The sequence below is a fragment of the Syngnathus scovelli genome, chromosome 5 (assembly GCF_024217435.2).
Source record: "Syngnathus scovelli strain Florida chromosome 5, RoL_Ssco_1.2, whole genome shotgun sequence".
NCBI classification, from domain to species: domain Eukaryota; kingdom Metazoa; phylum Chordata; class Actinopteri; order Syngnathiformes; family Syngnathidae; genus Syngnathus; species Syngnathus scovelli.
The window spans coordinates 3,197,895-3,212,500 of record NC_090851.1 but is presented as its reverse complement, the minus strand read 5'-3'; the positions used below and the strand labels follow the sequence as shown (position 1 = coordinate 3,212,500).

Genomic DNA, 14,606 nt, shown 5'->3' with positions numbered 1-14,606 from the left:
TCAGAGGTTGCATGTTGGAAGGTATAAGGTCAAGGGGAACGAGCCCCCGCGGGCAGTTGAAGTTTGTTCTGAGTGGAACGATTTAAAAAGGCCAGCTAAAGAACAATGCTATTGTTCTAAATGGATATCAGAACCGAAGCATTTAACTTTTATTTTTTTCTATTTTTATTCAATTCTAGATCTCTGATTTAACTGTTTGTACTTTTAAATTACAAATATCTTATTTAGTTTTTTTTAAATATTTATACTCATTATTCAATTTTGTGAGATGTCATAGATCTTCATCACTCCACCAGAGGTTCACCTAAATTTATCCCAGTTAGATTTGTTTTTTTTTTTTATTAGTATAAAATGTGTTTTAAGCATGCGGGATGTTTACAAGTTTCAAAGATATTTCCCGCAATACCGCTAATGTGGTTTTCCAGCTAAATCTCATTTTTGCACATGCATGACTGCACCTTCCCGTGTTGGCGAGCAGACGGCTGACAACCTGTTGCTAGTATGAAGGCAAGGCGGCTTTGCAGAGAGGGCCCGCAAAGGGTTGCTAATCCTGCTCTCCGCTGTCATGCACCGCTTATCACAAACAACGCCCTCGGGGCTCGGAGCCGGGCCAAAGATCGCAAAGCTCAGGAATCCTTTCTTCTGCCACTACTTCTTGCAATTCACCTACAGAAAAAAAAATATGGAGTCAAGCCCCTACAACCGAAAGTTACTCACCTTTTTTTTTTTGTCTTTCGGTTCGGAGAGTTCACATTCATGCCTCAAAGAGCATGAAGTCATTAAGGGACCTTTGGCTCTCGCCTGCCAATTAAATTTAATTCACGTAAACGTCGGGTCGTCTTTCAAAGTGGACTTCATTCATCGCCTTAAAAGTATCCATCCCAGTATTCATTGTTACCGATGCGAAAACTGGAAGTGGATTTGTGTAAAAGCTAACCTTTACCATCGCAGGAAACGACACAGTATTTCTTTATCCATCTATAATTGATATCAGGTTAAAGGTCTTTCAGGGTTGACGTGCAGAGACAAGCAAGCAGACATCCACGTCTGTCGGCCATTTTGAGCCGGCAATTAGTATGAGCAGCGTTGCTTCCTGCGGGATCAGCACACGGAAATGAAAGGCCCGACAGCTTTTCACTAAATGTGTTTTGGTTGTCACGGAATGGTTTGGTAAATCTCGCTCTGACAGATGTGTGAATTACCTTTTTTCCTCCTGTCGACATACACAGTAGAGTGCCTGGATTAAATTCAGCAAAATAGCGCCACAATTTAGACCCGATTGTTGCTTGGCTAAAATTTACAAACCACTTGACTATTCATGAGACTTCCCTTGTCTTGGATTCTTGGATTTGATCATGATTTTATTTTAAATCTAAATTTTTAATATAAATTACCTTTTGTTATTTTTCTTTCCTGAAATATTTTTTTTTCTCGTATGCTGTACAGCATTGTCAAATATTTGAAAAATCAGTTTACTTGCAACCTCTACTTTCTTCATCTATGGGCTCCACTGGTATTTATTACTACCAGATGATTATTGCCATAATTGGAGCTCCATTAAGCAGCTTGAAACTGTCAGTGTGAAAGAAGATCTTTTAAACAGGAAGCACATTAGGCTCCAAGTCTGGACATCATTTTTCTTAACCAAAATGTCACCTGCGTGATTATACGTTGGCTAGCTACACTTGCACGTCGTAATCATTTCAATGCTCAAGTCAACATTCCCTCTTAATTAGAAACATACAATCTAATCCGTTTTTTTAAATGTCCAGGATCTTGAAATAAGTGTCTTTTGGTAATTGAATGGAGGACACAGTTGTATAGAAAATTGTTTTAATACTGTCCATTTTGTTGGCGTCATTTTCTGACAAACACATTTTCGACAAACAATACAGAGCATGATGGCGCTTGGTGACCTCGTTGCAAACAGCGATCCCTTTCAAAATCCAAAGCAGCATAAAAGTATTCCAGTTGACGTGTTAATGCTACGCTATAGCCGTGACACTTTTTGATACTGCATTTCACAAAAAACTTTTAGTTTTACTTTTTAAAAACAGTTGCCGAATGCAGTTTCATTAGTAGCCGATTTGTAGGGTTGCTCAATTGATCGGATATTACGATTTTAGCTCATTCCCATGATTGAGGAGAAATGATTATTTGGCGTTTCATAATAGTGATTTCAATATTGAACAAATTAATTGCGATTTATCCATAATTGAGCAGCCCTACCAAAATGTGGCATCATCTTTTATAAGCGCTGTTTTAAAACATCTGCATGCCTGCGAAATCAAAGGTACACTTTTGTAAACCATTTACACTTTAACTAATTGACATTTCTCTCTTTAGACAAGGCAAAGATGAAAATTTACATACGGTCTTTCAGTTTCTGGGTGGGCATCAGTCAGTAACAAAAAAAAAAATGGGGTAAAATGAATGATGAGTCTCTGAATCAAAAAGTTTGGGCTGTTATAATGTTAACAAAACTACTAGCACTATACAAGTACAAAAAAAAAAGGGATTAACATGTTTTGTACAAAATTGTCAGCTACCTGAGTCCCAATCTTCAGTAAAAAATATTCTCAGAATCCATTGCAAAGACTTTACATTTGTCATGGAGCGAGTCTGGTGACAACATTTGAAGTTGGTCATATTGATGATAACAGAAAAAAAAAATAATCTTCAGTTCCGGTTTAGATCAAATGCAAATACTGCATTTGTCTCCAGTTTCACCTCTAAATCCAGCAATAGATTTCTCGAACTAGAAACCGTTTTCAATGGCTGTGTCCATGTTCAAAATATAATAGCACATTTTCTGCAACAAGATCTTTTCTTGTCAATTGCACTTTATTTAATCACTTGCTTGGTTTCTTTGTTTTTTTTTCCCGCCCTCACCACCAAACCTCAGGCTGTAATCGTTCATTCTCTCGACGGCCATTCCAGTCAGCCGGAAGAAAAGTTTAAAATGCTTGAAGTACTCCAAAAATCTGGACAAGTTCACATATTATCGTATCTTAGAAATAGGATGGCTTTAAGGATGAGCGATTATTATTTGAGCTGGAGTGTTCTTGCATCAACGGTACCTGATAATCAAAGTGGCCATTTTGTTGCATTTTTGTTGTTACGTGCGGTTGTCGAGTGCCACAGTGATCGGTCTGTTTGTGGGCCACTGGATTGTTTCCCCGATTTTCCGGACATGCCTTGATGCCTTCTACTCCCAATGAATCGTCCAGATCGGCAGGACCCAGCTCCAGTTCCATTCCCGCTTTACTGTGCTTCTTCTTCCTTAGACAGATAATCAGACCAACCAGAAATGCTAAACCCAGCACTAGCGCCAGAGCAGCTAATGCGGGAATGAGAGTATAAGTGAGTGAGTTTTGAGTCTCCACTCGGGGTTCTAAGGAAGTCAAAGGAACCCCCGCAGTCCGAGCTTCGGTACATGACCCAGTCTCAGCTGAACTGTTGGCCCTTGTGGTTATTCTCTCCCTGAGAGGACTTGCACAGACCGAGTAGGTACAGTTGGGTCTCAGTCCACGGAGAGTGTACTCGGGGTAGGTTGCCGGCACGCTCAAAATAATGGGGCGGCGGTCGGGGCCCGAGAGATTGCGGTAGGTCAGCCTGATTCCGCGGATATTTGGCCGTGTCTTAATGAAGAGGTGCAGATCAAGAAGGATGGAGGTGGAGGTCACCTGACGGGAGCTGATGACATCCTCAAGAACTGTGGAAGCCTCAACAGACACTTCCGTTAGCCGAGGTTTCGGTGCTTCCGTTACATCGTGGACGTTTTCACAATAGAGTCCAGATGTTCCCGAAGGACACAGGCATCCCAGTTGCCCTATTGGGTCAAAACTGCAAGTGCCACCATTGAGACAGATGTTTGGTGGGCAGATGTGTTGGTCGTATTCCCCGACGGTGGGGGCAGGGTGTTGCGATGGAAGCGGGTCTGTTTTTGAGTCCAGGGTTTGTTCGCTTGGGGGAGGAGGAGGAGGGATGGCATTGGTGTGGGTCGTTTCTTGGGATGTGGTAGGTTCCTGTGGTACTGGAGTACTCACCATGGGCAGCACGGTTGTTGTCATTGGTGTACAACCAAAATCGGTGTGGTCCAATACTGATAGCATCTTCCCAGCATTAGCTAGAGGAAAGTGGCACCTGGTCTCCCGGAGTCTCTCCAAAATGATATCCTTCTCTTTCAGCCATACCACAAAGGAAGCCAAGGGACACAAACAATTGAATGGATTTTCAGCCACTGCCAGACTTACGAGTCTGGGGAAAGACTGGAAAAAGTCTTGGGGAAATCCCTGAAGATTTAGACCACTGAGATCTAATTCCTGGAGCCCGGTGAGTTTCTGAAAGTCTTCGGTTCTTAGCTCACCCAATGGATTGGCGGCCAGGTTGAGCTTGATCAAGCCCTTCAGGGAGTCCATCTTTAGGGCCTGGGGAACCTCCGTTAATAGGTTCAGGGAGATGTCGAGCTCGTGGAGGTTCCCCAGGGAGGCTACGAGATCTTCATCTAGATGGAGAAGCCCAAGGGAAGCCATTCTAAGGGATTCTAAGTGGGGTGTATGAAGGTCCGAGACATGCAAGGTTGGGATGCTGTTGTAACTCAGGTCTAGAAGCAGAAGCTTAGGTAAATCAAGAGACGGCAAGGATGTGAGTTTGTTCCCTCGGAGCTTGAGTTCCAGTAGCATTTCTAAACCTTCAAAAGCTTCTCTCTGGATGCTCTGGATTTGGTTTTGGTGGAGATACAGTCGCTCCAGCTGGACCAAGCCAGAAAAGCTCTCTTTGGAAATGTGAGTAATAAGGTTCGAGGACAGATCCAAGTTCTTCAGCTTGGACAGCATCTTAAATACACCATCCGGAATCTCCCCCAGCTCATTCTGACTCAGATCTAGCAAATCCAAGTCTCCGAGACCCACAAAGTCGTTTTGGTTCAAAACATTGATGCCGTTGTGGAAGATGTACAGATTTGTGGTGCTGGCCGGGACCCGGGGTACGGTTTTGGACCGTCGACTGATGCAGAATATTGAGTCCGGGTTGATGCAAGTACAATCTGCTGGACACTCGAAAGAAAAAACCAGACTGGAGGAGAGGAGGAGGAGCACGAGATGAGGCCACATGGTCATTTCAGGTTTGGAACTCTGCAAGACAAAACAAAAGAAAGGTATTGGCTTTGAAATAAATCCCAAACCGGTGGTTTATAAAATAGACCAAATTATATCTCCCCTACACTTTAGTCCTACGTCATATCTTGTTCGGTATTTTAAGGGTGTGGTTTTTTTAAGACTTTCAGGACTGACAACATCACCGAACCCGATGATAAGACTCTGCCGGGAAGACTGACAAAGCCAGTTCTTCTTTTTTTTTTTTTTTTTAATTAAATGTGAGTGACACATTCTTCAGCTTCTTGTTGGAGAGCAGTGGAAGCAATGTGGCCGTTGACGTGAAGCAAAGCAGGTCGATATGAAAAACGGTGGGCAGCAGGCAAAGGGACACAGCTGGATTAAATTACCCACAATGCACTGCAGCCATCGCTCACAGTGAGACCCACCCACCCACATGAAAGAATGTAGACAATAGAAAAGGAGTAGGTAGCTAAGTCTTCGGTTTTATTATAAATATATATACATATAAATATTAATATTAAATATTATATATATATATATGTAATTAATATTACAATTATTAATATTATAAATAATATAAATATTAAATATTATATATATATATATATATATATGTGTGCATGTCAATTCAATGCTGTTCTTTGACTATTGTGCTACGTTTCTTTTCCATCAAGTGGTGCCGAGGCTTCAAAAGAACTCAAGTGGAAGAATCTCGGCAGGCGGCTGGACTCTGAAGATGTAGGTCGTTTATTTGTCCTGCATTCCGACGAGGAGGATTAAAGAACTCGGGTAATAGGTAAACTTGAAATATACACAAAGGTTGCTCAACTTTTCCCGTTACGTGGAATAAGTTATCGGCTGAAGAAGAGGGACAAAAGGGGGAAAGTAAGGAGTGAAGGTACTAAAAAGAAAAAGCAGAGTCCATAAATTACATCTGACGTGTGTCCGAAGGGAGATTACTTCATCTTTTTTGGAGGGGGGAAAAAAAATATCCACTCCCACCCCCTCAAAATTGGAATATCCTGTTACTTTATGGCTGAACAGCTCGAAAGCCACTAAAGGCCCCAAATGGCTCCAAAATACAAATGTGAAAGGAAAATGTGAAACCGGTTCTGCTTTAGTGTCCTATCTCCATTGGTGGCGAAATAATTAACATCCAAACCACTTTCTGTTTGTCATCAACATGAATGGAATGCAGAAGCTTGTGGGCACACCTTTTTTTTTTTTTTGGGCTACGATTGAGCCAACTGTGTTTGGCAACATCAGGAAATCAAAAGCTTCATATTACCATAAGCAAAAATCCCAAAAGCGAACTAGACACTTCTCTTTGTTCTAAAATGTTATTGATTTGATTCCTGTTTTTTTTTATCTACCGTATTTTCTGCACTATAAGGCACACCGGATTATAAGGCGCACCTTCAATGAATGGCCCATTTTAAAACTTTGTCTATATATAAGGCGCACCGGATAATAAGGTGCACCTTCAATGAATGGCCCATTTTAAAACTTTGTCCATATATAATTTGGCCCGCGGGCTGGACTTTGGACACGCCTACTTTAGTGACTCAATATTGGCCCATATTTAAGGTGCACCTGATTATAAGGCGCACTGTCAGCTTTTGAGAAAATTGGAGGTTTTTAGGTGCGCCTTATAGTGCAGAAAATACGGTAGTTGCCCGCTTCATGCCAAGTTTGGACTGGTTACCACCTGGCTCACTAAACTTCCCAATAAATTCACCAAGTGGTTCTCATGGAACTGCTTTTCCGCAACAAATCTTTTTACCTTGAGGCAACCACGAGGCTAATTGACCCGGCTTCCAGACGTTTTAAAGAGTTGCTTAACATCTGGAAATGGTGGCGGACCTACAGACGGGAACCAACATAGGCGAGATAAGTTGTTGATGTGTGTTAATTAAAAATAAATCAAAATTAGTCAGTTCGTTTGGGGAAATAATAATAGCATATAAAATATACTTTTTCAAATATAGCTACAATAACAGCATTAAAATAGTATTTAAAGTTGACACACACACACACAGAGTGTCCTCCACTGTTTGGATCACCTCATTACGGCAGTGTTAGTTCAAGAGCGTTGGCGGATTTACGGCTGACAAGAACTTGGAAGAACCATAGGAACTGACACACACACACACACACACACACTCACACACACACACACGAGCTATTCCTCAAATGAGCACGACACAATTTATTAACAAGAAGATAAAATGATGTCTACGTACGTATGACAGTGTATGTGAAGGAGGGCTTATGTTTACAAAAGTGACTTATCTATTTACTTTGACTCCTCAAAAATCCTCCGCTTAAGTAAACACACACACATACCGCCGAGCAGGGGAATCAATTAGTGCGTTTGTCCGCCTGCATGGCTTCCAATCTGGCGACCTTGACTGCTTCGTAGAGAAACAATGGCTTCATTCTGCTTAAGATCACACAAGTAGGACTCTTTCATATCTCCCCCCTCCCCCCCCCCCCCCCCCAACAAGAACAGACGTGAACTCTCATATTATTTTTTACAGCGTGAAAGCAGATGTGAAAAACAACCCGGCCTCCTCCTCCGTTCACCAAGGTAAACACTTTTGTGGTGTGTGTAAATATAGATAGATAGATTCTCTCTCTCTCTCTCTCTCTCTCTCTCTCTCTCTCTCTCTCTCTCTCTCTCTCTCTCTCTCTCTCTCTCTCTCTCTCTCTCTCTCTCTCTCACTCAAATCTCAGTAACGAGCCCTGAGGCCTGATCCTGATTAGACACTCGTCATGGAGTGACAAATGACGCTGTTGTATGACAGGAAGGGGGTGTGTACACTTACGCACACACACACACAACCTAATTTGATTTTACACTGATAACGTGATTAATGCTTCTTTGTCGGAAAGATGCTCACGTGACTTTTGACACGGCTACGCTTTGTTAAAAATAGCAACTAGCGTCACGTTATTTCGACAACCGTGGCGTCACATGGTAAGAATAAGAAGCAGAAAATTTAAAATGTGCAACTTATCCGTTTTGGATACACACTACCCTCGAACATTTATGGCAACTGTCAATCTTTTATTTTCCTTTCCAACAGAAACCATCTGCAAACGGCCAACTTTCTGTAACCACGACGACTCTCCTCCGCTTGACTGCTCGTGTTTGTTTTCGGAACGCCTCGGCCCGGCGTCGAGGCTACGGCTACGCTCGGCAAAACAAATGCCGCTCGGCCTCGTGTGAGAAGGAGAAATGAAGGGAAGCAACTCAATCGCAAGAACTGGCCGGCCACGCCATTAGGTACCCCTGAATATAACTCTTCAAGTGTCTATGATTATGTAATTGGGTTGTTCAACTAAACAATCAAGTTCTATTAAAGTGGTCAGCTAAGGTTTGCATGTACGCCATCTTAAGCTAACATCACTGATGTTTTATGGGGCACATGCACACTCCGCTAATCGCTCGTCCCGCTTGTTTGAATCTGTTTGTTGTCTCTTTCATGTGGCGTTCGACTCTCATCTGTGAACAAGATGTCCACATACCACACAAGCTGCACAACCAAAGTCTCAAGGCAGAGAGGACAAAATTGCTGGTCCAACAGAAAACAGCGCAATTCGCATGCCAGGCCAGTAGTTGGCACTGTTTTCTTTTTACAATTTTTCAAAAGAAGTAATTTTTTACTTGCCATGTTGTCATCTCTGTGAAACCAAATAGTTTTGAAGTATTTGCTCGTAATTTTAAAGTTGTGCAGAATTTTCCAGAGGCTTATAATAATTTGAAATATAATTTAAGAATCAATCTGCCTTTTGATAAACTCTTAAGGCTCTTTGCAAGTCAAAATCTATTTTTTTGCCGTGTATTAAAAAGAAAAATTTAGCTAGAGACAAACTGCAGACATCTCAGCGTAGATCTGCTCATAATAATGTCACCAGAGCTCCAATCTGTGCCGTTCCAGAATGTGCACGGCGAGCACTCTTTCTAGAAATGTCATGCTCTTTACCTTCCTACTGAAGCACAGTGTTTATACTACACGATCAGGGGAGGTACTTGGAGACACACTTTATGACTTACAAAAGGAGTGGCAAACCCTAAAGCCTCAATTTGGGGGCTGGGGGCGTCGAAAGGAAAAGAAGTTCCCCTCTGGTGAGCATGCCGAGGCTCGTGTCGTTTTGCTTCTAGAATTCTTCAGGTGTCATGATGACTTGTAAAAGTGCTGTCAGTGAAAAATGACACCATAGTAAGAAGAAAAAAGAAGACACTGCAGACTATACATTACCATTAATTCTACCCCCAAAATTGGTAAGGACATTACATAATCAAAGTTGTACATTTACGAGAAAAGGGGGAAAGAACTATGTTTAGTACTATAATTATATTGCTTAAACACAGACTTGTCTAAATGAAATATTTTTGCAAGCCACAATATTTAAGCCAAGAGCCCTTCAACTGCAATTTTCTGAGCATAAAGTGTAGCCAATTAATCCTCCTTTAAAAAAAAAAAAAAGATAGCTTCCCGTAAATGCCAAGGCTATAAGTAGCATAAAATACAGTACAAGCTGAGTGCAGTAAAGTCACATTCTGAAAATAATCAACGAGATTCGACCACATTCCACATTTGTGACGGGAATAGATTTGACCCCTGCAGGCTTGCTACTGAACTCTCATTGGCCTTTATAAAAAAAAAAAAAAATCTTTATAGCCAAGCAAATCGGACAAAAGATGCTGGCTGATGCGTTAAGAGTACCTCGGTGTCCGCAGCACTTTCGTTCGAACTTTAGGATTAAGCGGCGGGGGGGGGGGGGGGGGGGGTCACTCGACAGGCTGGCCCCCCCGCAGCATCTTGTTCTACGTGACAGCCACCCCACCTCACCTCACCTCACCTCACCTCACCTCACCTCACCTCACCTCACCACCACCTCCGAAAAACTTAATTAAATTGCTGAGGCAGCGAGTCAGGAATGTTTGCTTTCCTCTCTCTCAGCCCGACTGTCTGTGCGCGTTCTTTGCATTTCTCAGCCTTCTGTTTCTTCTTCTTCGGCAATCCTTGTCATAACAGGAAGACTTTTGGTTTTACTGAAACGGAGTTCCATTCATGAAGGTCCTTGACATCACTTTTGCATGAAATCTGGTCTTCTTGTTGCTGCGTGGTCACCGAAGAACCAACCAAGAATATTAAAAATATCCAAGTAACCATGTGTGATGGTGCGTGGATGTAAAACGCTTACCTTTTACGATGAAGTTAAAATAAATAAATCCCTAAGGGATTCACGCCCGACTCCAAAGTTTGCATCCAAACTTTGCGCGTAAACACAACCGCGTTGCGCGTCCTTCCACGCGGCAAGTTTCCACGACGCGCCAGCCTCCGTGTTTACTCTTTGACTTTCCTCATCCAAACTGCGAAATTTTCGCCTCCACTCTACACACAGGGAAACACTTGAAGGAGGAGGAGGTGCACAGAGGAACCGCGAGGCGGAGACTATACCTGCGTGGGAGACGGGAACTACGAATGTGCGCACTCCACGATCACACGCAAAAAGATGTTCAAATCAAGCATTTTGACACCAGTTAGTTGCTTATCACTTCGTTAATAATATATTTAAAATCGAGAGATGGAAAAACATCATGATATCTCATGAAAATAAATAAATAAATAAATAAATATGCCGAATTTATGCCTATTATTTTGTCTGTCTACATGTTTTGCCGCACTCTTGTTTGAATATCAGTTATACCACAGCTGTTCTGATTTTGGTGCATGAAATAAATGACAAAAAGATTTTACAGGAACTACTAAGAAGATTATTACTTACTGCTGTTTGGTGCAACTCAGTTTTTGTTTTTTTTTCCCACAGTTTTGAGATGTCCTACTTTGTGAGCGGTCATTGAATACAGCTTGGATCGACCGACGACTGTGTGAGTAGACAGCGGGGGCGGGCTTTTAATGAACAAAAAAAGTTTTTAAAAAGTAGACACAAAATAACTCTGACGTCACAAGACATGACAACTTCATTGTGCCCTAACGTATAATCATACACCTAGGTTATAATTAACCGTGAAGATCTTAAAATAGCACGATACGACTCTAACAAAAATCAAATGTCCCCTTTCAGAGTTTTATGACAACGACAAAAAAAAAAAACAAATCAAATATTACTATAGCTTATCTCAAAACATTCTTTTTAGGGACCTTTGGGTGTTGCATGTTTTTGCACAGATAAAGAAGGTCTGACTCTTTGCTCCATCTCAAAGAGGAAATTACTCATGTCTATCCAAGAAGTGTCACTTTACTAATTCACACCCCTCCTAAAATATCAGCCTCTGTCCACAGAGAAACGTAAACAAGATGAGAAGAGGAAGTGTCCATGCGTGTATTTGTGCACTCTGCATAGCGCGTGTTGTCTTATTTACTTTTCACACGACTCGCATCACTGAAAGCGGTTGTGTTGCGAAATTAAGGAAAAAAATACAAATAATATGAATTAAATTATTATATCCGCGTCATTTAAGATAAAGGTAAAGCGAACTGAAGACAGTCAGATGCATTTATTTTAGTTTTCCCGAAAAATATTCGTCTAAGTTCGGGTGTTTTATAAAGAAAGAATCATCAGAATATGTAATTTTATACCACTAATAGATGTAATAAAATGGATGTATATTATTGACATTGGCGGAAATCGTTATAATGTTGAGAATGGCCGTCCCCCAGATAAAGTTGGAAGCATATGCAATTGTGATCATGGTGCTCCCTCTAGTGGACAAAAAAAGGGGCAACCAGAACAGCGAATGAAATGGAGGACTTATATTTTAGGGACGTCAGATTCATTCAAGAAATGCTTTACATAGTGAGTGAAAATAATCAGGTGAATGAAACCATGAACTGAATCAATTCACCTCATTATTAAAATGAGATTTTGCATAATAGGATTTTCACATTCATTTAAAAAAACTAAAAACTGTACTAAAACAAAAACAACCCACAGCGAATTATAAAAGAAAGTAGTCAGTGGTACTTTAGAAACGTACTAAATAATGCATTTATCAACTTAATTATTATTATCAAAATACAGCAATAATATATTTTGTAGTAAGAAATAGCCTAAAACAGCTATCTTAATTGTTTATTAATACTAGCATCTTGTATTTTTTTTAAACATGTTTGATTAGAAAGTCACAACAACAGTAAATGAGTTATGAAATCAATGAAATGTCTCTTCGCATTCTGCTAAAGTTTTTCTCTTAATTTTTTTTCTTTCTTTTTCACAGCCCAATTTTTTCAACAAGGGAGTCCAGGCGTCATCTTGAGCTTCATCCAGAAACTTAGCAGCTGCTCAGGGGATGCCAGGACGGAGGTGATGGTCTTGGAGTACATGCATCGATCAAATTTGTTGCTTCGGGTTCGGAATTGGGAGGGATCAGGCGGCGAAGTGATGGCTATTCCCAGTTTCTTCATGCACGTTCCGACATAAGCGTCCTCAATTTTGAAGGGCTTGATACTTCTGGAGATCTCCACCAACTTGCGTGGGAGATCACCGGAGAACACGTAGCCCGTGCCCAAAATGTAAAGGGGGAATTTCGGATACGGGTAAATCTCCTCTGAGACATACCACTTGGAGCTCTTTGAGCGAACGACCTGTCGATTCCGCATGAGCCACCCGGTCAAGTAGTTGTTTTGCGGGATGCTCGGCTTCTGCAGCATCAGCACTAAGTTGTCCACGTTGAGAAACATGTCTGAGTCGATTTTCATGCCGTAGGTGGCCCTAGGGCAGCGCGTGGCTAGCCACTCCATGATGACCATGGTCTTGATGGTCAGGTTGAAGTAGCTGTCCCTGAAGTTACTCTGGATCAGATCGCCATGCAGCTCGCTCTCCTGCCACACATCGGGACCTTCAGTTAGGCCCAGCATGAAAAGAGTCAAGACCTTCTTGCCCTGGACTATTTTCTTCTTGCCCCACGTGCTGCGGATGGCGTCTCGGGCCGCAACGTTGTTGGGCTCCACCGGGACCATCAGCACCAGGAAAGGCGAGCTGCTCTCGCACACGTCGCCCACATCGATGATGAAGTGATAGTTCTTTGGGTACGCCTGGTGGTACTGAGTGCCCGCAGTATAGTGGACAAAGGTGGTCCTGGGAATCTTGGAATCCAGTTTGTCTCGCTGCTTTGGATGGACCCGGTAGGAAGGAGCTTTAACCTGGTTGGGCTCATTTACCAGACGATGGTAGTGCTGATGGAGAAGAGACTTTTCCTTCGAAATGTAACAGACCAATAGTGTAACACACAGCAGTAACGGGTACTTGAACCAGGTTTTTTTATGAAGATTCAGGCGATCTCGGCAAAGCAATGTTCTGAAAAACAGGCAGTTCAAATTAAACATGCATACATATATGTATATATTTTTTTTAATTTATTATTTTATATATTATTTCAGCTCAATTAAAAGATGCAAATATGGAAATATATATAAATAATTTCCAAAGCAAAATTATTTTCAACCTGAAGAAACATTCCATCATTTTTAATTTTGTATACTCTGTTTTTCAATATTCAAGCACAACACATTTTCAGTTTCAAGTTGTACTTTCTCAAGTACAAAACTTTTGACCCATACAGCTACAGTTAAAACTAGTCCTTAATGCTGACATAACTAAACCACTGCTGGTTGGAAACTCCAGGAAGTGTTGACTAGTTCTCTCCTTGGGGTCCAAGTTTCACGATTCATGGGCACAAATATTTTTGAGTATACACGAAGCCTCTCTCTTTTAAACCACACATCGAGAAGCTCAACTCGAAACAGTTTTTTTTTCCCGAAAATTTATTTGAGGTTTAAAAAGTGCTACGTCAAACTTTAAATCGTGGCGCACAGTTGAAGGTTCACTTCCAATCTTATCCAGTCCCAGAAGACATTTTTTCCCCCAGTTTGTGTGTGGTTTTACGCACCCAACCAACCATAAAAGCACACGAAAGGAAGGAAATTAAATCAAAACGGATTAAAATTATTATGGCTATCAAGACAACAAAATCTACTCACGAAATCCACTCGTTAGCATCTAAAGAGGAAAGTCCAAGTTTTTGCAAAGATATTACCTTTTCAGTCCATTCATACTTGGAATTCTTTTCTGCCCCTCCATGGTTAAAGTCCACAATTTGTTCCACGATTACCTTCCATAGAGCAATCGGTCCAACCGCACCCACCACTACGACTCCGGTATTAACATAATGACAAATCACTAAAAATGGCTAAAGAAAGAAAAAGAAAAAGAAAAATTGTAATAATTTATCATCCATTTAAAAAAAAAGGGGAAATCGTCAACTGTCATGTCTTGATTGGATCCTGCGTGATGACGTCATCCCGGAAGTAGGAGAAGGAGAGAAGTTGTTGACTGATTTATTAATTATGGCGACGTTCAATCAAAAGAAAGACAACTCTCAATGTCGTAACAACAACAAAAACAAACACAACAAAAACAACAACAACAACAACAAAGGTACGTTTCGTTCTT

General features: G+C 41.3%; 2 protein-coding genes and 1 long non-coding RNA gene across 4 annotated transcripts; 1 reads left to right on the top strand and 2 right to left on the bottom strand.

Annotated features, from left to right (window-relative positions):
- Positions 1-2,888: 2,888 nt before the first annotated feature.
- LOC125969611 (vasorin) lies at positions 2,889-10,541 on the bottom strand. Of its 2 annotated transcripts, none has more exons than XM_049721876.2 (2): positions 10,335-10,541; positions 2,889-5,135 (listed from the first exon to the last, which is right to left on the bottom strand). In XM_049721876.2, the coding sequence occupies exon 2, from the start codon at positions 5,118-5,120 to the stop codon at positions 3,012-3,014; it is 2,109 nt and encodes a 702-aa protein (XP_049577833.1). In that variant the 5' UTR covers positions 5,121-5,135; positions 10,335-10,541; the 3' UTR covers positions 2,889-3,011. The 2 variants fall into 2 exon arrangements, with proteins under 2 accessions (XP_049577833.1, XP_068506969.1); XM_068650868.1 differs by lacking the exon at positions 10,335-10,541 and adding an exon at positions 9,181-9,318.
- LOC125969617 (uncharacterized) lies at positions 6,580-13,003 on the top strand. Its single transcript, XR_007481633.2, has 9 exons — positions 6,580-7,578; positions 7,661-7,710; positions 7,857-8,100; positions 8,210-8,409; positions 8,640-9,252; positions 10,536-10,617; positions 10,962-11,022; positions 12,373-12,458; positions 12,861-13,003. It is a non-coding gene; the product is annotated as an uncharacterized lncRNA (long non-coding RNA).
- On the bottom strand, positions 12,187-14,325 carry LOC125969616 (beta-1,3-galactosyltransferase 5-like). The gene is made up of 2 exons (XM_049721884.2): positions 14,191-14,325; positions 12,187-13,451 (listed from the first exon to the last, which is right to left on the bottom strand). The coding sequence occupies exons 1-2, from the start codon at positions 14,232-14,234 to the stop codon at positions 12,383-12,385; spliced, it is 1,113 nt and encodes a 370-aa protein (XP_049577841.1). The 5' UTR covers positions 14,235-14,325; the 3' UTR covers positions 12,187-12,382.
- Between the last annotated feature and the right edge of the window lie 281 nt (positions 14,326-14,606).

What these genes read in the sequence shown, in the direction of transcription:
- LOC125969611 (XM_049721876.2), bottom strand. Translation starts at nt 5,120, where the DNA reads ATGACCATGTGGCCTCATCTCGTGCTCCTCCTCCTCTCCTCCAGTCTG.
- LOC125969616 (XM_049721884.2), bottom strand. Translation starts at nt 14,234, where the DNA reads ATGGAGGGGCAGAAAAGAATTCCAAGTATGAATGGACTGAAAAG. An exon ending in AGTATGAATGGACTGAAAAG is followed by an intron (nt 13,452 to 14,190) that starts GTAATATCTTTG and finishes CCTGTTTTTCAG; the next exon opens with AACATTGCTTTGCCGAGATC.